The sequence below is a fragment of the Diorhabda sublineata genome, chromosome 6 (genome assembly GCF_026230105.1).
Source record: "Diorhabda sublineata isolate icDioSubl1.1 chromosome 6, icDioSubl1.1, whole genome shotgun sequence".
NCBI lineage: Eukaryota > Metazoa > Arthropoda > Insecta > Coleoptera > Chrysomelidae > Diorhabda > Diorhabda sublineata.
In genome coordinates this window covers 6,603,558-6,627,518 of record NC_079479.1, presented here as the reverse complement: position 1 = coordinate 6,627,518, position 23,961 = coordinate 6,603,558, and the positions used below count along the sequence as shown (strand labels likewise).

General features: G+C 31.5%; 5 protein-coding genes across 6 annotated transcripts; 3 read left to right on the top strand and 2 right to left on the bottom strand.

Moving 5' to 3' along the window:
• Positions 1-155: 155 nt before the first annotated feature.
• On the bottom strand, positions 156-4,275 carry LOC130445176 (integrator complex subunit 11). Its single transcript, XM_056780715.1, has 3 exons — positions 3,125-4,275; positions 2,730-3,075; positions 156-596 (listed from the first exon to the last, which is right to left on the bottom strand). Exons 1-3 carry the CDS (start codon positions 4,173-4,175, stop codon positions 203-205), a joined length of 1,791 nt encoding a protein of 596 aa, XP_056636693.1. The 5' UTR covers positions 4,176-4,275; the 3' UTR covers positions 156-202.
• Positions 4,275-9,779, top strand: LOC130445177 (single-strand selective monofunctional uracil DNA glycosylase). 2 transcript variants are annotated; one of them, XM_056780716.1, is made up of 3 exons: positions 4,275-4,390; positions 4,453-5,134; positions 8,817-9,779. In XM_056780716.1, exons 2-3 carry the CDS (start codon positions 4,505-4,507, stop codon positions 9,072-9,074), a joined length of 888 nt encoding a protein of 295 aa, XP_056636694.1. In that variant the 5' UTR covers positions 4,275-4,390; positions 4,453-4,504; the 3' UTR covers positions 9,075-9,779. The 2 variants fall into 2 exon arrangements, 1 of the variants encoding a protein (XP_056636694.1); XR_008910029.1 differs by lacking the exon at positions 4,453-5,134 and having other exon boundaries at positions 4,281-4,390; positions 8,817-8,952.
• LOC130445178 (tRNA-specific adenosine deaminase 2) lies at positions 9,197-9,773 on the top strand. The gene has a single exon (XM_056780718.1). It carries the CDS (start codon positions 9,197-9,199, stop codon positions 9,725-9,727), a length of 531 nt encoding a protein of 176 aa, XP_056636696.1. The 3' UTR covers positions 9,728-9,773.
• Positions 9,780-12,390: 2,611 nt separating the features above from the next.
• On the bottom strand, positions 12,391-18,828 carry LOC130445175 (protein HEXIM1). Its single transcript, XM_056780714.1, has 2 exons — positions 18,163-18,828; positions 12,391-17,338 (listed from the first exon to the last, which is right to left on the bottom strand). Exons 1-2 carry the CDS (start codon positions 18,655-18,657, stop codon positions 17,039-17,041), a joined length of 795 nt encoding a protein of 264 aa, XP_056636692.1. The 5' UTR covers positions 18,658-18,828; the 3' UTR covers positions 12,391-17,038.
• A 1,195-nt stretch (positions 18,829-20,023) lies between these two features.
• On the top strand, positions 20,024-23,934 carry LOC130445956 (protein arginine N-methyltransferase 1). Its single transcript, XM_056781893.1, has 2 exons — positions 20,024-20,317; positions 20,469-23,934. Exon 2 carries the CDS (start codon positions 20,490-20,492, stop codon positions 21,558-21,560), a length of 1,071 nt encoding a protein of 356 aa, XP_056637871.1. The 5' UTR covers positions 20,024-20,317; positions 20,469-20,489; the 3' UTR covers positions 21,561-23,934.
• Positions 23,935-23,961: the final 27 nt, after the last annotated feature.

Below are 23,961 nucleotides of genomic sequence, written 5' to 3'. Positions count from 1 at the left end.
AGGAGTTAAGACTTATCACTATATAAATGGCGCCTTTGTGTCATTAGACTGCAGTCAGATATAAGGTGTATTTTTGATAATACTTAAAATTGTCATAGTCATTGTCAATTTCAATTCAGGAATATTAATTACAATTTAAAAAAAAATAACATACATATATTAAAATATGTATTAAGATTCCTATAAATAAAAAAAACGTTATCTAAAATTGTTTTATATGATTTATAATATTCAATATCTGACTGCCTATTTCTTCATCTTGATTAGTCCATGACACATATACACTTTTTTGATCATCATCATCATCACCTTCAACTTTAACTAACACCGATTCAACGGAAATCTCCCCTTCTGAAAACACTATTGAACAAATTGGCAATTTATCTTGTATAAATAACAATAATTTATGAGCAGTTCCTAACGCTGGTCCTGAATCAATAATGTTTACAGTTGATGTAAATCTGACAACGTGTCTGTTAATTCCGGCTTCTTTACATGCTTCATCAACATCCATCAGGCACATCCCATTATCTTTCATTACAAGGACTCCATGCAAAGTACGTTTTCTCTTTGGATCAGGAGCCATACTGCTGAACCTAAAACAAATTAATTAACAAATTTCGAGAGATCAGTTAAAAATAGCCAACAATATGTTTGGAAACTACTAAATAAACTTTTATGTAGTTGTTACTTATCTAAAAGATAAAAGTGATTTTCAATGGAAAAGTTTAGGTGTATTATTAGAGAAAGTTTTGTGTAAATTGATTGGGATATGACAAACAAAATTTAAACATAATATCCTCTATAGGTGGATCACTAGTGTTTTAAAGTTAATTTCAATTATAATTAAACTTAATCACCGACCCAATTGTAAGGGGTAATGCTTTGTCGGGAACTGTCTATAGTCTAGATTTGAGTGAAAAAAACCTACAGAAACACATTTACACATTTAATTGAGTTTTATTGAAATTTGTCTTAATGAAGAGTATTGCAAATATGATTACATTCCTCAAAAATTGGTGAGTATATTTTATTTTACAGGTGTTACTGCATTTCTGAAAATGAAATTTGGGAAGTTAGAAATTTTTCATCATTGTAAGAAGTAATTCAGAGATATGTTAACTTGTATGATATGTAGCATTTTATTTTTTTTAAATACAGTTTGCTTCCTGTACAATTTATGCCAAATTGTTTTCAGATAGTCATATTAGTGTATAACAGTACTTCAAATGTTTTTTTTCATACAATATGTCTAAATCGATTGATATAACATACAGAAATATAACAGCAAGTTCGGAAGAAAAACTCATAAACGATAATAGTTAAATCCCTGAAAAATTAAAACCAATACCGACAATAAAATGAAAAAAAAACTATTGTATATACCTTCTACAAATCCTAATAATACTAAATACTGGTGCAACTGTAAGGATGTGAACAGGATAGTTTTCAGAATAAATGGACCATAAGAGAACCCTATTGGTGTTACTTTCCGCGCTATAGGAAAATAAAATTTAAATCTCACATGTTATGTTTTACATAAGAACCAATACAGAGTATAGGCGTACAGGGGAGATCAAATATAACAATTCGGAGTAATTTAACTCTATACCAAGTTGCCTCCATAAGAATTTTCCACTTATTTAAAAAATTATAACAACTTAATTATTAGAACTGAACTGTAAATAGTCAAATTTAATGAATAAATTCATATCTAACTCTTGACTGTTTTTTAACATCGTTGAAAGTATATCTCTGGTTATTCGACTTTTGTATTTTAATGTTGAAGGGTTAGAAAGAAATTTTTGGCCCAACTTCGAAACCATTTAACTATACCTATACGCCATTGCTCTCTGTCGGTTGTTCTAAGAACACCGTGTATATTCACAGAATGTAAACACTATCAATGATATAATATACAATATACATTAAAAGAATTGGTGCCTATATTATAGATGTGAACATTACTTCTATTCTCCAGTAGCATAAAACACAGTAGTGATTGGCTATTTAGAAATTTGTATCCTCCAGAAGCAGAATTTTTTCAATAGTCTGCAATGCATATTATAATATGTAAAAATAGTCTGCAAGGTTAAACGACATTTAATAACTAATTATTAAAGAATGACAAAAAGAAACTATTGCTTATCCAAATAGAGAAATTGAACATATCAAGTTATAAGCTAACAGGTCAATAAAACATGTTGTATTTAACAATATACTCAAAAATACTAAGAATACACTACATGCGAGGAGAGAAACCCTGAATGAATAATGGATGCATATTTTAGTTCAGTAAGAATTTCTGCACCAGCTGTAAATGTAAGATTTTAACTAGTGTTATAAAATATCACATCCCTGCCAAACAGTTTTCCCCAATCTCCATGAAGCCCCTCCAATGAAGGGAAAGAGAGGATTGCACCTCACTATGGTACTGGCATTGGCAGGAACCACAGACTAATATTCTTATGTGTGTTTTTAATCAATTATTTATTTTAATCTTGTTTTTTATTTCTAATTTTTAATTTTTAATAATTATTTTCAATAAATAAGTTAAAAAATAGTTTACAGGTTACTTAGCTAATCTGTGTTTCTGCTCTATCCTTTCCCTAAAGCCTGCTCTCTAAGTAGATATATTAGTTTAACAATTAAAATAGCAGTCTATTAAGTTTAGAACAGTAACAATTTCAAAAAATTTCAATTCAATGAAATTGCAATAAAATACTCACTTTTTTGCTTCAGCTTTTAGTAAAGGTAATGACACATCTATAGGTATTTTAGCAGAAGTTGATATCACAGAGGTTTCTCCATTTGCTGGATTAAAACACTTTATACAAAATTCCTGTTGTATTTTTTCTTTAAGGAATTCGATTTTTGCAGCTTCTCCATGTACCAACATAACATTCTTTGGTTCGCAATGTTGTATAAGTTGCATTATACCTTTGGCATCTGCATGAGCAGAAAAACTCATATATTCCACAGACATTTTTACTTCTACAATTAATCTATTTTCAAACTCGACTTTTTTAGCACCATTCAGAATCTTATGACCAACAGTTCCTTGCACACAAAAACCTAAAGAATAAAGTTAGTATTACTCAATTTAGGATATTTTTCAGCATACCTGGCATTATTATCATGTTATTCTCATTTGGAGCCCATTTCTTGAAAATTTGTAAACTCAATCCAGCATGAAGCATTCCAGGGGTAGCAAACACTACCATAGGGCCAGGATTATCGATAAATTGTTTATCAAAAGCTTTAATGTGTTTAAAATCAAACATATTCCTTTGCACAAAGGTTTTTCTAATTTTTTGGTTAGTCCAGGTAATGAACATCTTATAATAATTATTAGCCTTTTCTGTCAAACCTAGAGCAAAATAAATAGGAGCTTTTAAATTCATTCTTTCCCAATAAGTCTCCAGTAGTATACAGAGTTCTTGAGCCCTCCCGAGAGCAAATACTGGTATAAGTACTTTCCCTCCTCTATCTACACATTCATGTACTTTTTTTAAAAAGTCTTTCTCACGACAACGTTTTGAGTCTCTGATTGTGGTAGCATATGTTGATTCAGAAATTAGTAAATCAGGTCTACATTTATCTATCCAAGCAGCACCTAAATGTCTATCTGGGGTCATATTATAATCTCCTGTATATACTACAGATTGATTTCCTACTTTAATCCAAAACATAGCTGCTCCTAGGACATGACCAGCATAATATGCTTTGATTTCTATATCACTATCTACCATAACAGATTGATGTAAAGTAACTGCTATTACTTTTTTCATGCAATCCTTAATCATTTGGGACGTGAAAAAATTTTGTTCGCCTTTTTTCTCTACGGATACTTTCCTCATATCTTCTAATAGAATTGGTGCTATTGCTTTCGTTGGATGGGTCATATAAATCGGTCCTGTATATCCTATCATTTCAGACATGTAAGGTAAAGCTCCACAATGATCTAAATGAAAATGAGAAATTATAACACAATCTATAAATGCAGAAATCGGACCATCGCAAACGTAACTGAAGTCTGGAAATCTTCGCTCGTCATTGTACCCCATATGCATTCCACAATCTAACATTATATTTTTACCACCCATTGATAAGAGGAGACAACTTCTTCCGACATCTTGACCTGCACCGAGAGGTGTAACTCTAATTTCCGGCATATTTAAAATATTTATTTACATACACGCCGAACGACTCTATTAATGTAAGGTTAACTATTGCTTCTTTTTTTGAAAAATGTAATCAGACCTACTACACCTAGATCTTGCGCTGTTAACGTTTTAAGAAAGTAATAACCTATAAATGAATGTTTAAATTTGAGATATAAACATATTGTACTGGATAAACATTTTTATTTCACAGTCGCATTTAAAATGTAAGTTAAAATCTTAATTAAACGTAAAAACTAGTAAGTAGAAAATTACTTTTATTTTTTAGTTTCCATCCAATAAACAATATTTATGAGAGGTTTATTATAATAAAGTGTAAGATGTTAAAACGCAAATTAATGGGAAATGATGATAATAATCATAAAATTAAATGTTCTGACAATAATTCAAATATATCTATACAAACACATAATTCTGCTGTAACATCCAAATATTTCAAAACTGGTCCACTTGTAACTACGGAAACAGTTGGTGATAAAATATTGCAATTGCAACGAGATTTAAATGAAACATTAAAAACATTAGACTTAAAAACAGTACCAATTGAATACATTTATAATCCACTAGTATATGCTTTTGATACCTATGAAAAATATGTAAGAAAATATTGCTCTTCAAATAAAATGATTCTTTTTGTTGGGATGAATCCTGGTCCTTTTGGAATGTGCCAAACAGGAGTACCTTTTGGTGATCCAAAATGTGTTAGAGAGTTTCTACAAATTGAAGGAATTGTTACCAAACCAGAAGTAGAATGTCCTAATAGAAAAATATTAGGTTTTGATTCTCCTCGAAAAGAACAGAGTGGAGAAAGATTTTGGGGCTTTTTTAAAAATTTATGTGGTACTCCGGATATATTTTTCAAAAATGCATTTATTCTGAACTTTTGTCCAATTGCATTAATGAAACAGAATGGATGTAATGTAACTCCTGCCGATATCAAAAATATAAAGGTATTTCGAAGAAATAGAATTATATATTTAATTAAAATGTAATGCTAGTGCTTTGAAATTTTGAAGAAATGTGCAGAACTATTTTGATTGAAAAAAAATACTCACAGTTATGACAATTTAGAACTTCATTATTTTTCTGACCTTATTTTCAAATTGATTTGTAAGTTCCAGTTTCAGAATAGAATTCAGTTACATATAGTCTAATGTTTTTTAAGACAGTTTTTTAATAAACTAAAGTTTGGTTCTTGTGTATATAAAGGCTGTGTCTAGTAGCTGTATTACAACTTGGTTGTATTCTTATATATTTAATATAATCCATTCTTAATATAGTATCTTCTTAATATCAAGTGTTTAATTAAACTGTTAAATCATCCAATAAAACACTTTTTGACATTCAGTAATCTTTAACTATGCTAAAAATGGCTATAGTTAGCTAAACTGATTTTTCATGAAAAAATCCTCCATTACATTCTATGACTTTTTTTACAAGACTCGGAATACAGGCAATCAATTTGTTGATAGTGTCTTGTAATATATTGCTCCAACTTTCATAGAAAGCATTCCATATTTCTTCTCGCGAGGATGGACCACAATTATGGGCGTTCCTATCAAAACCTTCTCACAAAAGTTCAATGGGATTGAGATCCGGGCTCTGAGGAGGCCAAACTTTATTAACAACTCTTGTACTCTTTCTCTTCCAAATACTGTCTGTATAATTTAGAACTATGCTTGGGATCATTGTCATTAATCGCTGAAGGAATGGTATTTTATTCTAAAATTTTTTCGTTCTGTTCTGTTTTTAATTACATCGCTGTTTTCATGGCAAGAAAAGCACCCCAGACCATAATTGAACCACCAACATGTTTGATAGTTGGAACTACACAGTGTGGCATCGTATTTCTTGGGCACTGCGAACTTTTTTAAGATCTACAGTCAAATCTAGATGGGCAAGGGCCCACTGCATCCGTTTTTTCTTGTTTTGTGGCGTTAGCCAAGGATTTCGAACGTTGACACGACCATACAACTTCGCATCTCTCAATCGCCGTTTTACTGTAGTCAATGATAAAGGATTCACTAGAGTTTTGTTAATTTTAACGTGGATTTCTGGTGATATTAAGCATCTATTTCGCTTATTGGTAACATCAATGAAATTATCTGAACTTGACGTTGGAGCTTGGACGATTTTGAAAACTACCTATCTCCCTGTATAGAGTTATTGTGCCATGAACACAAGTCCTCGATAACTTCACTGCTAATTTCTCGTGCTTTTCTAATTTTAAGAGGTCTTTACTGCATAAACCACAAGTTGAGGTCAATTGAGATTGTGAACCAACCCATGTAATTCTTATTTAGGTCGTGTTGCCCATTTTTGAATAAAATAGTTTGGCGGGTTAAATAAAAAGTTTATAAACGTTAACAATGTAAGTTTTTTAAAAATAATAAATTGAAGAAATATATTTTCCTTCGGTAATAATAAGTCGCAAGCACATGCTTTTAGAAGCTAAATAATCCTTATTATTGACCGATGGGAAATAAAAGCAAAGCAATTAGTTATTAGCACCTCATAAAAATATTGTTACGACTACCACAACCACAGCGTTTGAAAACAATACATGTTTATTGTCCAATAATAAATAAAAGAATGTCTTCTTCAGATATTAACAATAGAATATGCAGGTGTACATTTATCTTATGGAGTTTCTTTAAAATTGATAGATAATTGTTATTTTACCGTGGTCTTAAACTTTTGGCCGGCAGTGTATATCGTAATTATCTAATATCGACTTTATACGGGAAAACCAGATTTACTTTACTTGGTTAAAGACAAGATCTTCTATTATTATTGTTGGATGAAGTATTAGATAATATTTCAATGTTCCAATTAAATTTTCAATTAAATTTTCAATTAAAAAAAATTACTTATTCAAGCATGGCAAACTCTCATGATCTAAGTTACAGAATTCCTAAAAAATTTTTCAAAAAATCTAACTCAATTACAATCTACCCGAGTAAAGTTTCAATAGAGTGTGATAAATTATAATAAATTTAACTAATTAACTAAATTCTAGTAGACTAGTGAAAATGAAGATGTATCTTTAGTTCGTGTTTGATTGATTCCAAGGTTCAATTGTGATTTTTGAGAATGCAAACAAAATACAGTCAACAGAAAAAAATCGGACACTTAGATTTGGTCTTTATGATAAGAATTGATTAATTTATAGGTTATTTAAACAAAATCTGCCAAAAGTGAATAATTTTTATGAATTATTTACAAAAAAATACGAAATGAAGAAAAAATGATAAATTAACACATTTTTAAAAAACCTTATTTTTCATTTTTATTAGGTTTTCTAACAATTTATGTAATTCTAATAGCGGGCACCGAAGAAATAAAATTCTGGACGCCCTCCCCCGGCATAGCATCCCTTTTTTCTCGAAGAACAATTTGGAGCTGATTTCAGTCAGTCGGAGGTGGATGATGGCGTCTAACACGCCTTCCTAAATTATCCAAATGATTCATATCGGTAGATCGTGCAGGCCAATTCAGAACTGTGATTCCCACTTGCTCCAAGTATTCTGTAACAATTCTGGAGGTATGTGGACGAGCATTATCCTGCATTAAGATGTATTACTCACCAATAAATGGAACAAATGGGATCTAGGAGAACTTCCTCGAGCAATCAGAGCCCCATTTATGTATGAACATCAGTTCAGTCTGGGCGTGGATTCCACCCCAAATCATAATTGATCTCATTTCAAAAGGTCGTGATTCACGAATGGTACATTGAGCAAATCGTTCCCCTGGTCATCTCCACACTCTGTCTCGATCGTCTGAGTGGTATAGACCAAATCGAGACAAACCAAGAATAAAACAGTTCCCCTTTGCTCCAGAGTCCAATCACCATAATAAATCGATCGTTGTTGCCCTTGGTCGCCCACTGCAAGTCCTCCTTTCGTAGATATCAATCTTCCGGAAATGCCGGAGTGCATTGTGAATGGTAGACTTCGCTACTCCAAGCGTTTCGGACAAAAATAAAAAAAACATGTCTATTAATCACAGAAAAGGTTTGGTTAATAAATTGAAGATGTTTAAATGTGCGAAAAACTATTTTAGAACAGTTTAGAATAGGTAAATCAACTTCAAGACAAATAAATCAAATCTGAGTTTTATCTAATTGTTTACTAATCCCGAAGAGATTAGTTCGATGGACTTAAACCCTACAATCTCTGTTATATCTAGAATATCCACAAAAACAAACACATTGCTGAAAATTAGCTTTTTAATAAGAAAAATATGAAGTGTCCGGGTTTTTTCCTGCTGAGTTTATGTTGATTTAGAGAACAAACAACATAGAAACTATTTACTGAAGAAATCTATAAGATGGAATTTTGTAAAAAGCCATTCTAAATATTTCATAACAGATAAAATTACAGTCCAATTGTGATGTATGTTGTGCAAATATATTAACTTAACCACAAACTCTAGGTAGGATTTTTTAGAGACAGATTTTATTTGTAGAATGATTGTTTATCTAGTTGGTTTTCATCTATAATAATTTTTCTGCAGCACTGTCAATTACTTGAAAGAACTAAGTTTAAATTATGAAGCGATTCATATCAAAATTATTCTGAAAATTTATACGCCTTATGAACTTTTCTTAAACAATGTTTTTATCCACAGGTTCGTAAGAGTCTTGAAGCAGTGTGTGAAGATTGGTATATAAAAGTTATTGGACTACTCCAACCAAAAATCATCATTGCCATAGGTACTTATATACAAAAGAAAACCAAAGACCTCTTGGAAAAACACAAAGTTGATAATGTCAAAGTTCTGTACATGCCTCATCCTAGTCCAAGAGTTGTAAATAACAATAATTGGCATGAAAAAGCACAAATGTTTTTAGAAGACAATCAACTAATACAATATTTTACCAAATAGATGTGTAAGCAGCAAAAATATTTTTATTTTTTTTTAATACAGTAGTATAATTTTGTTTGTTACAATTTTTTTAATTTTATAAGAAAAGTTTTATTTGATTTATTTTTGAATTAAATAATGAAATGGAACAAAGTGAATTATCAGAAACTGAGCGTTTTTATATGGATAAAGCATTTTTTTACGCTAGAGAAGCTCTATCTGTTCAAGAGGTACCAGTTGGCTGCGTTTTTGTTTATAACGATGAAATAGTAGCATTGGGACGTAACACGGTGAATGAAACTGGAAACGCTACAAGACATGCAGAAATCAACTGTATAGATACTGTAATACATTATTCCAAAATTAATAACCTAAATTATCATAATGTTTTCGAAAAGACATGTGTTTATGTTACGGTAGAACCTTGCATCATGTGTGCAGCTGCTTTATATGATTTGAAAATCAACACAATCGTGTATGGTTGTAAAAATGACAGGTTCGGTGGACAAACCGTATTTAATGTTTCAACTGTGTTGAAAACTGTTACTAAAGTCAAAGGAGGTTATAGAGCAGAAGAAGCCATGGATTTGTTGAAAGAATTTTATAAAGGGGTTAATCCTAGTGCACCACCTAATAAAGTTAAAAAGAAAAAGAATTCGCTTTCTGTTAAGTAAGAATGTACTTTCAAACAGATATATTTGAAAATTATATTCTTCACAAATCTAATCATTGTCATTTCATTTCTTATTAGATCCCTTTACAAATTTCACTTAAATGGTTGTATTTTGCATATCATACAAATTATGAGTTTTTTAACAAACTGTTTCTACCTGTACAGTATATGGGAAGACTGAGCTCCCATATTTATAATAAATCTCGATAAAATCAAGAACTAAACATAAGCACATTGGTGGTCACTTATCGGATTGGATTATTCAAAAGATACATAAAGTATTTGTGTTAAACCAAGCTACACCTCATTTCTGGTCAACTCAAGAAATACCTAAGAATAAGTCTAACAGAAACTGACGAGTGTAATTTCTGGGGCGAGGAGTATGAAACTCCAGTTTGAATAATTCTATACTGCCTCGCCATGGCAATAATATGCGACAAATAGTGTCTTAGATGACCGTGTCCAGTTACAAGTCCAGTCATCAGTCCAATTCCGTATCTATTTAAGTGGAGCAGTTGTTTGGTAAGAGACTAGAAGGTCAATGTGTGCCTTAGCTCACCTCATGCCAGGTCTCTTAATCCTTTCAAGCAAATCGTGGAGAGACGTAATAGCTACATTTCTGCCACATCAAGAAAGGGTTCTTGGTCTGTCCCAATCTGGCGAGCGCTGCCCTTGTAACCGGGTATCCAGTGGAACTGAATCTAGCAGCCATCGCTTACCTGTTTTTGTAAGACTTTCTTACACTCCAGGACAAGTGTAAAGCACTTAGTTATTTTATAAGCATCGCCCATACATCTCTCTTCAGATCTTCGCATATGGCCTGCCATTTTCTCTTTTTTCGTTTGTAATCAACTTGCCCAGGGCTTTTTATTTTGTTTGTATATTTGTTGGTACTTTTCATTGCCCCCTATTCTTGTATAAGCTCTCCGGTTTCTTTCTTTTTTGTTTTTTTTTTTTCATTTGAAACGACTGAAGGACCTCGTATCTTCTCTGTTTGTATTTGTTTTATTTCGTTTATTAGTTTTCTATGTTGTTTTTAATGTTATATTTGGTAGTTGTTTTACTTTTTATTTGTTAAGTGATGAACCTATGATGGGTGAAGATCTGCTCGTCGAGGAAATCCCAATTTACGATATTCTTGGATGACCGCTCACTAGAAAGAGTCACATCTATGCGACTCTTGCTATTTCCTCTTAAAAATGTTGGTTTTTTATTATTTAATGCTACAATATTAAGTGGGACCATCCAGTCGTCCCAAAAGTTCCCCCTTTCGTCGTTTTTGGAGACCCCCATTGAAACGATTTCGCGTTAATGTCCCCGACAATCACATACTTACACATACATATTTACTTGAACGTGATGAGATCAGTCGCATCGAGCTCCTCACGATTTACCAAAGACCGCCTCTCTGTATTTCGGACACTTCATGGTGTCCGTTCTGTGCCCTATGTCCCTCCTTCGTGCATTTAAAATAGCACGTACTCCCGTCTTTTCCCTTGCAGGAGTACGTGCTGCGACCGAATTCCAGACACCTGTAGCATCTCAAGGGGGTGAACGCCTCCTTGACCACACAGAATTGCCAGTCTACCTTTATTTTTGTGACGGCCCTCATAACGGCCGCTTTATTTTCTCTGACGGCTACGGTGGCCGTCTGTCCTCCTCCTCTACTCTCTCGGAGGCTTCTTACTTCTAGAGCTCTCCCATTCAGACCCGTCCACTCACATATAGCTGTTATCAGAAGAAGACCGCCACCTTCCTTCTCACCGTCATAGACATGCCCTCCCCTAGCTTTTCTCTGTTACCCCTAGAGTTTTTCGGCGGCACCTTGTCCCTTTAGTTTTACCAAGAGGTCCCCCCGCTTGTTTTCCGTACTGCCTCTACCTTTAGAGTAGGAGCCGGTCCTGATAAATAATGATTCCCCCTCTGTCCTACCTTCTGACTATCTTATTTCTTCCCCGTCGTTATTAATTTCCACTTAATATCCCCCTCATCCCTATGAATTCTATCATTTTTCTAGTTTTTACGTTGTTTAATCCCTACCCTATTATAATTCTTAGTTCTCCCCTTATTCGTTTTTTTTGACTAGTTATATCAACCCTAGACAGGTATGATACATTTTTTCTTCCTGTTCTTCTCCCCCACTCATCTTCGCTACGAAGTTGTACCAGGTTTTCTCATTTTTTTTTTGTTTTTATTATGTTTTCCAAGAGGTCTCGGCTTTTCTACTGACATTCCTTCAGGGCTGTCCATATCTCTTCTTTTACTCTTTTTATTATTTTCTTCGTCATCCCCCCTATTATCACGTTGCTTCTTCTTTTTGTGACAACCTCCTCCACGCTCTCCCTCTCCCATTCTGTTATGCTATATACTTCTTCCTATTCTTTCTTTCCTAGTTTTAATCATTCATTATATTACCCCCCTTTGTCCAAATCCTCTTTAATTTTTTGTTTTTCTTTCTTTTTCTGTTTCTTTTCCTCCTCCTGGCACTCCTCGCATTTTGTTGTTGTTAGCGTCTATTTATGATTTTTATTTTATAACTTTTTAAGAATATAAGAGAGAGAGAGAGAGAGAGAATAACAAATGTTTCATGTTTACTTTTGCACCGTAGGTAAAATATAATCTTTCTCTTCTTCTTCGTCAACATCGAAAGGTACTAAACAATAATTAAAACTATCAATTTTTATTATTAGAACTTATCAACAACTCACATAACTCTATTCAAATATCTACAAAACGTTATTATAAAAAATTAAATTAATTCACAAAGGAAATAAATAAATCTGGCAAAGGCCTATAATCTTTAGAACTTATATAAAAGATTCGATAGATATATTTTCATCAACTTCTGAAAACGCACATTAGAAAAGTATTTTCAATTTTCCAATTGATAAATCTGATCTTATTCATATTTGTTTTCAGAAAAGGGGGAAACATCAAACTGGATATTTAAATGTACAACTACAAAGAAGTTGATGAAAGTACAATAACAAAAAATGAGTCCATTCATAACTTAATTTACGAATAAAAAAAAATCGAGGACAATGTGATGCTCAGGTCTCTAAGAAAATTATAAATTATATAAATGCAAAAAAGATAATAATTTTGTTGTTTAAACTAAATACAAAATGGATACAAACCAGTGTAACCAAAGTTATAATTCTTAATAACTGAAAGAAAAATGAAACTTTCTACCAACTAATAACATTCGGTTTTTTTCTCTAACCCATTGCTACATAACTGTATAAATCAAATTTTTAGTTATGAAATTTGGAAATCTATGAATTGAATAAGGCTGGACCAGGACAAATACTTGAATTAGGTTTGAATTTTAGGTAATTCATCCGTTTTTTGTGACATAAGATGTATTTAATTCACGTCAATGTATAGGGGAGACTGTTGTACCTTGGTCATATTGTACCTTGAAACGATTTAAATTTAAAACCAGTGTCTCCATCTGTCAATCCATATGAACTTAATTGGCAAGTCTATTTACTCTTCATAGCTGTATTCTAGTCTGCAGTAAATCGGCTGTGCTTTGTGGCTGTAATACGAAAAAATTGTTTTCGAGTCATTTAAGTAAATATTTCTGTGAGATTTTTTGCTAACGGCAAATAATTGTGGATAAGTGATGTTTTTAGTTACATCTTGCGGCTATTGGTGAGTATTTACGCATTGTTGTTATTTGTTTTGAATTTGTTTTGAATATAAGCCAGCGTTTCTTAAACTGTGCTCCACACACATCCACAACTTTTTAAAAAATTTAATTTGCGAATTTGATACATGAATGGACACAAATTAAAAAGACCCAGTCTCCCCTATTTGGTATAATTAATGATTGTAATAAAAACTTTTGGAAAATGCTTTGATGAACATATCTTTAACAAACTCACTTCCAAACTACCAGTGTAAATTTCCATCAAATATAGTGATAAATCATAATAAACTTCCATTGGATTCCCACTCACTTGCCAGAATGTATTGCGACTTTCACTCGCTTTTCTTGTTCGTTTATTTGTTTCTATATTAGAGTTAGTACACTTTAACAACGGTCATAATATAGCTAGCAAAGACTTTGTTCCACCTATAAATGAACAGTCTTATAGTAATAGCGAATCAAAACATCATTAAGAGTGAATTGAAAAGGAAAATAGAAAAAAAAATTTCTGCCGTCCAGAATAGGGCTGGCGCCTGGTGATGTTGCCAGGGCCTAAACGCCAGGTGGAAGGGAAGATATTTGGATGCACCTCAATTTTCCTAGGTGTGACCAAAAATCAGCTCTCCTGTAAAAAATTTCTGTTACGGAGATGACCATTTTTACAACCAGATGATACATATATATCTTGAGGTATATGTAGTTATTAATCAACAGGGTTGACCAATAACAATAAGTGAAGTAAAAAATGATTACCACAATATTTTTGTGAAGGAGGATGTCAACAATTCGGATATATAAGTGACTTTGATATGTACCAAAAAAGAAATCAAGTGCTGCCATAAGTTATTTTTGTCAAAAAGAAGCGATTAAACTCTTGATATACAACTGGCTATGTGTTAATTTTTTTAATATAGGTTTTTATCTGTTATTCAGAAACTCGGTTGGTATTTGGTCCAGCTTTCATTGAAAACGTATCTTGCAGCAAATTGCTCTAAGTGGAAATCAATATACTAACTGTAAAGCATTTGGTTCGAAAAATTAACAAATATTATCCAGGCCTTTTACATGTAATTCTAATACCTCGCTTTATATACAATTTTAATTTAAATCAGTCTTTCGTTATATTTGAGAAAATATTCAACATATTTTCTTTTACAATTAAGTAATTAATTCTAATAATTTTATTTTCATATTAAGTGGAAATGATGAAAAACTATATCACTAAAAAATGTGTCCAAATCAAGTTTGGAAAAATAACAACCACAAAAGGATGGAGTCAGATATTTATAAGCCCTGTAAAACTATAAAACTCAAATTATTTAACACGTCAAGCCTCGGGGTTACAAAAAAAATTGGTTCCCTTAGAGTCTAAGAAAACCAATTTTCAGCCATTTTTGAATCTGTGTTGAAGATTTTACAAGAAAAAGATCTGAATTTGAAAAAAAATCTGAACAATTGTAAAACAGATATTTATTACTTGACTGATATTTTTGAAATGTTGAACAAAGTTAATTTGCAACTGCAGGGGACGATCTCAACTTAATTAAAACAAAATCAATAATTTAAGCAGAAAAGAATATTTACAGTTTTGACATTTGTCAAAATTACCAGAAATGCTTCAAGATGTTTTTATCATATGTCACTCACTTAGACACATTGCACAGGGATTTTACTAAGAGGTTTGAGGATCTCTCAAATTTACAAATTCCTAAATTGATAATAAATCCATACAATATCACAGCCATGGAAGAAACCAATGAAGAAGAGTTGATTACCATCAGCACAGACGAGGAGCTTAAGGAGAAGTTCAACCAAGGCTATCAGAAATTCTGGTTACAACGCAACATTAAAACACAGTATCTTACCTCGTCGATAAAGGCTTCAGTGTGGTTACAAACATTTTGACAAAACAAAAATATTTATTTAGTAATAAGTTTATATCAGCTTCCGACCTGTAATAATAAACGTTTTCCACATATTTCGTCATATTTTTACTATCCCTAATTTACAAGGCTATAAATTCCCTAAAAAGGTAGCTACATACAACCCGCAACTAGCAATGTAGTCGTTGGACCGCACTCTTTTTAATTCCATTTAAATAACATTTATATGAGGCATCACGTTATTCGCACGCGGTCCCAATAACATTCATGTCGCGTGGCACATAGAAGAGAACGACGAGCCATTTAAGTCCTGAGTATTTTGAAATGTTGGACACACTAATTGCTGAATTACAAAGAAGGTTTTCAGACAACGATAATCTAATCCAGTGTTTCCCAACCTGTGGTCCGCAGACCCCCGGGGGTACAAAAAGTTGTATGTGCTTAAAAAAACACAAATCTGTTAAATTAAAGCTATTAATATTATGTAACATGATATTTCATGACAAATCAAACCTCCAGCCTCATTCACTAGGAAAGATAATGAAAAAGTAACAAAAGGAGTCTCCTAAAAAGTGGCCTTTTTGAGATACAACTACATATGCAATTACACGCATGATATTATGTTTCTATTGATTTTTTTTGTCCCAATTTATACATATTGTTTTTTCGTTGTATAATATATATATAACTGTGTTTATATTAACTATAAATTTATAACAGTGTTGTTTTATTTTTAATTTATATTCCAAATTTTATTTTCTGCTAAATAATATTTCTAAAATAGGGCTATTTTTGCGTACAAATTTTAAGGCTTTGTTTATGTCAGAAATACATATGGCTTCTAGGGTTCTCCATTTTTCAAACACCTAATATTAACAGTAAATTTTCTGTAATCAAATAGCACCATTACAGGTACACTCATATACAATACAATTATTTTAGATACGATCAATGGTCCCATTATAGCATCCGTAAACCTAAGACTTCTTTTATATTGAGAATGGCTTGAAAACTGAAAGAAAGGTAATAAATAAAATTGAATCCTCCCTAAACCCTAAACAACATAATAATTACATAGCATCTTTATTAAAAGATCTCTATTTGAAGCAACAAAAAAACTGGGTGGCATACATAGATTTATTGATGACGAAATACTTATAGGAGCAAAGATCTAACCTCCTTGAAATGATCTTAGTTTATTAGAATATTTAAACTAGAAGGTGACCTGTAGATGATCCAGTGAGCAGAGCAACTTTGATGGGGAGGATACAGCATAACATATCCCCCTCTATATACAATCTATCTAGGTTGTAGGACATATAGTCATTATTATATATCTGTAATTATTATATAAGAACTCTGCAAGTAAGATTAACAAATAGAAAATCTTTTCGCCAATCCTAATATGACCATTAATATCGAATAAAAAAAATAATATATTGTTTCTATGCAAAAAAAGTGATATAAATTTTTCCAAAATTCCACCAACATTTTCTTACCAATAATATTCAACAAATTTTTATCACAGTCACTTTGTGACCACCTTATATACTAAATATCTACAGGTTTTCAACTGTTATCCATTTTCAAATATCAAAATAACCATATTTTCTTTTACAAAACAATAACCAGTTAACAGAGTGTTCATGTTTTTTTTTCAAGTGTTTAGATATGTTAACTAGTTATTTTATGTATAAGTACTTGATAGAATTACATATAGAAAGCCTGTCTGCTTGGTGTTTTTTTATCTGAGCAAGATAATGTTCTATGAAATCTACATAACTGACTCTTTCTTAGAGAATCCATTTGTTTTGCTATAATCACCATTGGTGATGGGACTTCTAGATCTGCTTGAATTTTGAGAACTGTTACTTGAACTTGATGAACTACTGCAAGAATCGCTAGAATCAGTTTCAGAGTCCTCGGAGTCAGATGCATCATTTACTTTACTTCGTAGTATATCATTCTCCCGCCTCAACCGCTCGTTTTCCAAGGTGAGACGTTCCACTTCTTGCTTCAGATCAGATCGAGAATCCTCCGAATCATCTTCTTCCTTCTGTTGACCTTTTATTAACTATAAATTAAATTTGTTAGTTATCCCAAAACTTTAAGAAAAGATTGTAATATATACCATACTTCAAAAGTATTTGACCAAATTTATCCTTTTCATAATTCAATTAACATATTTTAAAAACATTTTTATGCTTATTATTTCTAACAATTCTTTGAAGATAAATTTACAAATGATAAGATTAATAATTTGAAATATCCGCCACAAAACATTTTGCTTTAGTTATGCACACTTTACATAGCTTCTGAGGTTTATTTTTTCTCTTCATTTTTAAACAAAATTTGTAAAATTAAGATTCATTTAATTAAATACCTTAAATATAGAAAAAATATTATGATATTGGCTGCTAATAATCTATTTAGAATTAAAAAATACTATTGTTTTAAATTATAAATGATTTCTTAAGTTGACTTGATATTTTTTTACTTTTAAAATTTTTATAAAATCCTTTTTTTATGTGACAAACACTTTTGAGTAGTAGACAGAATTAGTGGCAAATTTAATCAACTTTGTTGTAACCAAGGATTAATATACTTTTATTAATATTCATTTTATCTAAACTGAAAGTAAGATTGAATCAATATCTAGAGAATATTTAGTCAACTTTTTTGAATTAATTGAATGTTTAAGTAAGTTAAATAATGCAATACCAATAAATCTTACTTTGTATCAAAATGTTTCAACTCAGTTAGGCTATTATAATCTTATCTAATATGAAAGAAATAAATAAAATCAAATATAAAAATTGTTTATAGCTGAAAAAAATGGTTATTATACTTAATAAACAAATTTCTGATGTTATTATGGATAGGCAATATAATACTCACTTTTTCAAGCTTATCTTCGAGTGCCAGATATTCCTCTATTAATTCTGATTTTGACATACTCTGAAGTCTTTCAGCTTGAACACTTTCATATTGGTCATCAAAGTCTTTGATTAAAAACTGTTGGCCATCATCTGGCGAAGAATAAAATTCTCCTTCTGAATCAACACTGAAACTTGAATCTCTTGTTCTTAAAGCATTTGGGGACATCAAATTTTTATCCAATCCTTCCATTAAAGCATGATCTTCGAGTAAAAATTGATTGCTGTTATGTGGGGCTTCTGGTTTTACTAATTTATTCGATTTTCTTTGATTTTTTAAATAAGGATGTCTTCGTTTGGATTTCCCGCGTCGCGTTTTCCGTTTTTTTGGCGGAAGCTCCCCTTCGATTGTTTTCATTGTCATATCGCATGCGTACACAGTTCTCTGTTCATTCTGTTGAGCGACGTCATCTTGAAATACTTTATCGCCCGTTTTTAAATCAATCTCTTTTTCCATTTTATTTACTTTTAATTCACTAATTTTTAAATAACTGACACAACTTTTATTTCACGTTCACTTAAAATGTACACTATCATATGTTACTTTGAAACACCTTGAATAGTGACTGAAAACGAAATGCACCCAGCTTTCTAAAATCGCCATTTTCAATTCATTGCAGTGTTTATTGTTTTCCAGTAGGGGCGCTGTAATCGAACCCTCTTTATTGGTGAGGGGTAAGCGTACAGGTCAGGACTTAAAAATTAATAAAATATACAAAAAAATACAATATAATAGAAAAAAACTTTAAATTATCACATGAATATCTATGTTCTTATAATTATACTTAAATAGATTATTTTTTATCGTATAAAAAGCGTTGTACCCAGCCACCGAATAAAATATAAAGCCACAACAAGCTTTAAATTGATTACAGACATTTCAGCATGGACTTGGAAAAGCCAAACATGAAGCTTATTGGGATTATAACATTTAGCTAATTTAATGAAATTTTCAAAACAAAATATAAATTAAAGGTAACAAGAAATACGGGAAAGAAAAAGGTCGATGTAAATTTAAATATATTGGTCTTTAGTGCACAAACGAGTTTGTGTGTGTAAACATAAATATTTTTTTCAAAAATCGTCTCTTAATAAAAATTAATCTTTGTACAACTACCATTAAAAGTGACACTTAAATTGTCAGTCAACAGTGTTAAAAGTGATTGTTTATATGAAAGTGTCTTTAAAATATTTTTAACACAGCATAATATGTTTGACTATTAAAATGCATTTTGAAGGTTAATGTCATTCCAAATACGCCTATTTCATTATAAAAAAAATGTATGACATTTGTGTTAAAATTGATTTCATTTTGTCGTGAAATTTCTCAATCTTATATCACTCAAATTATAAATAACTATATTGAAATAGGTAAAAATATTGATATTCGGTCTTTATCAAAATGTTTTTAACTATTTTAAAAACCAATTTTCAGTCGTTAGTGTAGTAAAATCAAGGTAGTTTATAAAAAAAACATATAAAAAGGTCTAAGAAATAAGAAGTTAAAGAAATTTCCTATGATTTGTAATTATAATAATCATAATCTCAGTTGCATCGGCAACAACTGCTTCCACACTCGCATAAAGAAAGTGAATGTATAAAAAACCAATTTTGACTTGTTGTGGTTTGTATTGCAAGCAATCACCTTAAAGGTTAGATTAATATTAATAGTAGTTTGTCATAATGACGTTAATCGAATATAAGATTTAGTTAACGATAGCGCGTACATTTTGCATTAACGTACTTTTTAAGTATGTTTTTCGTTATCGAATTAATAATACATTTAGGACCGATACTTAAATTCAACTCAAGTACTATCTGACAGTTAAAAACATTTGAAACTTTTTTCATGACATCTTAGTGTGTTTATCTGTCAGATTACAATTATAAAATGAAAATAACGAATTTAAAAAAATTATAGTCATGATATCATACTTTAAATAATTATAAAATGCTCACTAAAAATAGCTAAGTTATGTTGGTGGAACTGATTTTAAAATGGTCTAAAAATTTCATATATCAAATGTCACCCTTCTTCTTAAAAGCCAAACATTCGTTTACAGTTGGACGCCAAGAAGAGTTCCATTAAAACACATATATACGCGTCTAATCCAAAGGTAAAGCTGATTTTTTTGTTTTAAGTAGTACTAAAGAAACGTTAAAGTACCAAACCATCTATTAGTTTCCAAATTAACCTTTTTATAATCAGTTTTTTTATTGCACGTGTTGTATAAAATGCCGGGTGAAAAATCTCCTTTTCCGTTCCAGAACTACAACGAATCAAATCAAATGGAGACTATGGAAGTGGCATCAACTCCGGTAATTAACAATCACGTCAGTAAAGGTGAAAAAATGGAAGATATACCTGTGGACGAAATGACCTCTAGAGACTATTATTTCGATTCATACGCACATTTTGGTATACACGAAGAAATGCTGAAGGATGAAGTTAGAACCCTCACATACAGAAATTCAATGTATCATAATAAACATTTATTCGCGGGAAAAGTAGTGATGGACATTGGTTGCGGTACAGGTATTCTTAGTATGTTTGCAGCAAAAGCAGGAGCAAAAAAAGTGCTTGCTGTTGAATGTTCCAATATAGTAGATTACGCAAAACAAATCATTGAGACAAACAAATTGGATCACATCATTACAGTTGTTAAAGGTAAAGTGGAGGAAATAACTTTACCAGACGGTATTGAAAAAGTAGATATTATTATTTCCGAGTGGATGGGATATTGCTTATTTTACGAAAGCATGTTAGATACAGTTCTTTTTGCACGTGACAAGTGGCTAAAATCTGATGGACTGTTGTTTCCTGACAGATGTTCATTGTTTGTTACTGCTATTGAAGACAGACAATATAAAGATGAAAAGATTAATTGGTGGGATGATGTATATGGCTTTGACATGAGTTCTATACGTAAAGTAGCTATTAGTGAACCTCTTGTAGATGTAGTCGATCCCAAACAAGTAGTTACAGGTCCTGCTCTAATTAAAGAAGTTGATTTGTATACTGTGAAAAAAGAAGATCTGGAATTCTCTTCACCTTTTATGCTCACTGTAAGAAGAAATGATTATGTCCAAGCTCTAGTTACCTATTTTACTGTTGAGTTTACCAAATGTCATAAACGTATAGGATTTACCACTGCCCCTGATGCACCTTATACGCATTGGAAACAGACTGTGTTTTATTTTGAAGATTACATGACTGTGAAGAAGAACGAAGAAATACACGGTGTATTTACAATGAAACCAAATCCCCGCAACAACAGAGATCTAGATTTTGTTATAGAATTAGATTTTAAGGGGGAACTCGGTGAAGTACATGAAGTTAACAGATATAGGATGCGCTAAATAGATCAACTGAAATATACAACTTAATTGTCTTGATAATAATTTATAATATGTGGATTGATGTGAAAATGTTTTATTGGAGAATAAAATTAGAGATTTTTAACTTGAAAATTGTATAATAATTGGTAAAAAAATATTTTGAAAATTGTTAAATTAGGTAGTAGCTTACTCAAAAAAAAAAAATAAATAAAATGCTTGGTTTTAATAACAATTCATCATTTTTAGGAAATCTCTAATAAAACATTTGTCCTTATAAAATTCTCAAAAATGAGATAACTGGTCTTAAATGATTGTTAACAGATAAACACTTGTGATTCAATGGAGTGATTTACTTTCTTATTATGCTAAAACGCTAGTTGTTTGTATTAATTCAGCTACTTGCAGTATAATCTCCTTATTTTTATTCTGACATTCCTCTACAATGGAATGATGCATAATTATTGGTACTTTTAATAAACAATTAAGAAGCCAGGTACAATTAAGATTAACAAGTACATAGATACTTAATGATTGATAAGTTGAAATTTGACGATCTGTGAACTTTTTTATTACTTTATTTTAGAAATATTTAATCACGAGTATTCAATAAAATTGTCATTTTAGGTGTCATAAGTGTTTAATTCATACATCACCTCGAATCTTACTCTTGAATACATCTCCTTAACGTTAAATCACCTTTATACAGAAAAAATTGTTATATTCTGTTCATTAATCACATTTGCGCGTCATTTTTATATAATGTTACTCAATGTTTTGTTTCAACTCTGTTTTTACGATAAATCGTTCAAAAGAAATTGTTAATTTGGTATTGAAAATAAGTTTTGTGTGCTCCAGCTATGTTAAAAACCTAACCAAAAGAAACTGAAGTCACCAACTGATTAGTGATATGTTTCTGCACACACAGCAGACTCAATTGTGACCGAAACCTGACTGGCTCAAAAGTAAATTGTTCATTTTGGTGTATAACAACTTAAGTAATTGAAATTTTGAGCTTTCCAGACTTTTTTTTAAATAAGTGACGTAGCTATTCTACATTTCCTTAGTTTAACTATAAAATAATCTCATGTCGAACCAAAAAATCCTTTTGTTAAAAATCTACAAACTATCCTATTAACCCATCTATGGAATATTGCTCGCACACTTGGAGCTCGGCCCCCAAGCATATCATAAGGATGCTCGACTCCATACAGAAGAGAGAAATTCGACTTATAGGCAATCCAGAGTGGACCAGAAACTTGGACAGTTTAGATCGTAGAAGAAAGGTCGCCGACCTGCTTCTGTTTCACCAATATTACAACGGCAAATGTTTATCCGAGTTGTTCAACATAATTCCCCCAAGGGCAGTTTTTGCAGGACCTATTTGACCGGCAGGCGTGGCTCATGAATACCGGGTTGGCCTGCAGACGCCCAATTTATCGGGACTCTTTCCTTTGGAAAAGTGCAAACCTGAGGAATCAGCTACCAAAACACTTCTTTCCCGAACACTACAACCTATAAAAGTTCAAGATCACTATCCACATGCATCTCCATATGAATTACTCGAGTGTAAAAGGGTTTACAATTATAGTTCCAACAAACAAAAATAAACAAAACAATATGGAGTTATTTATTTTACTAGAACGAATTACTAAAGTTAAAAACTTGTGTTGTGATCAAATTGTAACAAAATAACCTTTGTCCATTCAAACCTTTGAGAGGCGGATGAATCAAGTTGCCAGCGAATCAACAGTTCGAGTTTCTTGGTTGGCAACCAGTTGCCCCATCTGTAGTTCCCCACTCAAATAGGAAGGTTGTTACTCATTGCAAACTGGTTAGTGATTTGCGTCAGAAATGAGTTTTTTTTGAGCTGGTCCGTGTGTATTCGGCCTAAGTATTACAAGAGGCTTGCAATAAATCATTGCTATAATTCATCTAATGCCAATGGTGGAAATTGTATCAAAAATAATGAGACAAAAAAATTCTCCCCTCGCTAATTAAGTACAGGAACGGTGGAACATGCCACAGGATAGAATGAGGAAAAAATAGTTTCTTGAGGAAATTCAATGTAGAAAAAAAGTGCGATCAAGGTACCATTTCTAGACAAGGCAAGAATACTATTGAATGGTATATTCTGTTTGAGAACAAAGAAAGGATCTCAATCAACATGTCGAATTAGTTTTCTTATTAAATACTCAACAAAACTTATCTAATAACCACCATATTCTTCTAACATTGGTCATAGTATTTTTTTGTCTTTCAAAACTGGAATTGTTAATTTGGAATAGTAGTTTTTAGTTGATAGAAGTCAATTAGTGGCTGGCTCTGAAGTCGATTCTCAAAAAATGTTTCTGTTTTTTTGCGGTCTTGAAAGACAAATAAAAATGTAAGAAAAAAATCGTTTTTTAATACCTTATACTTGTTT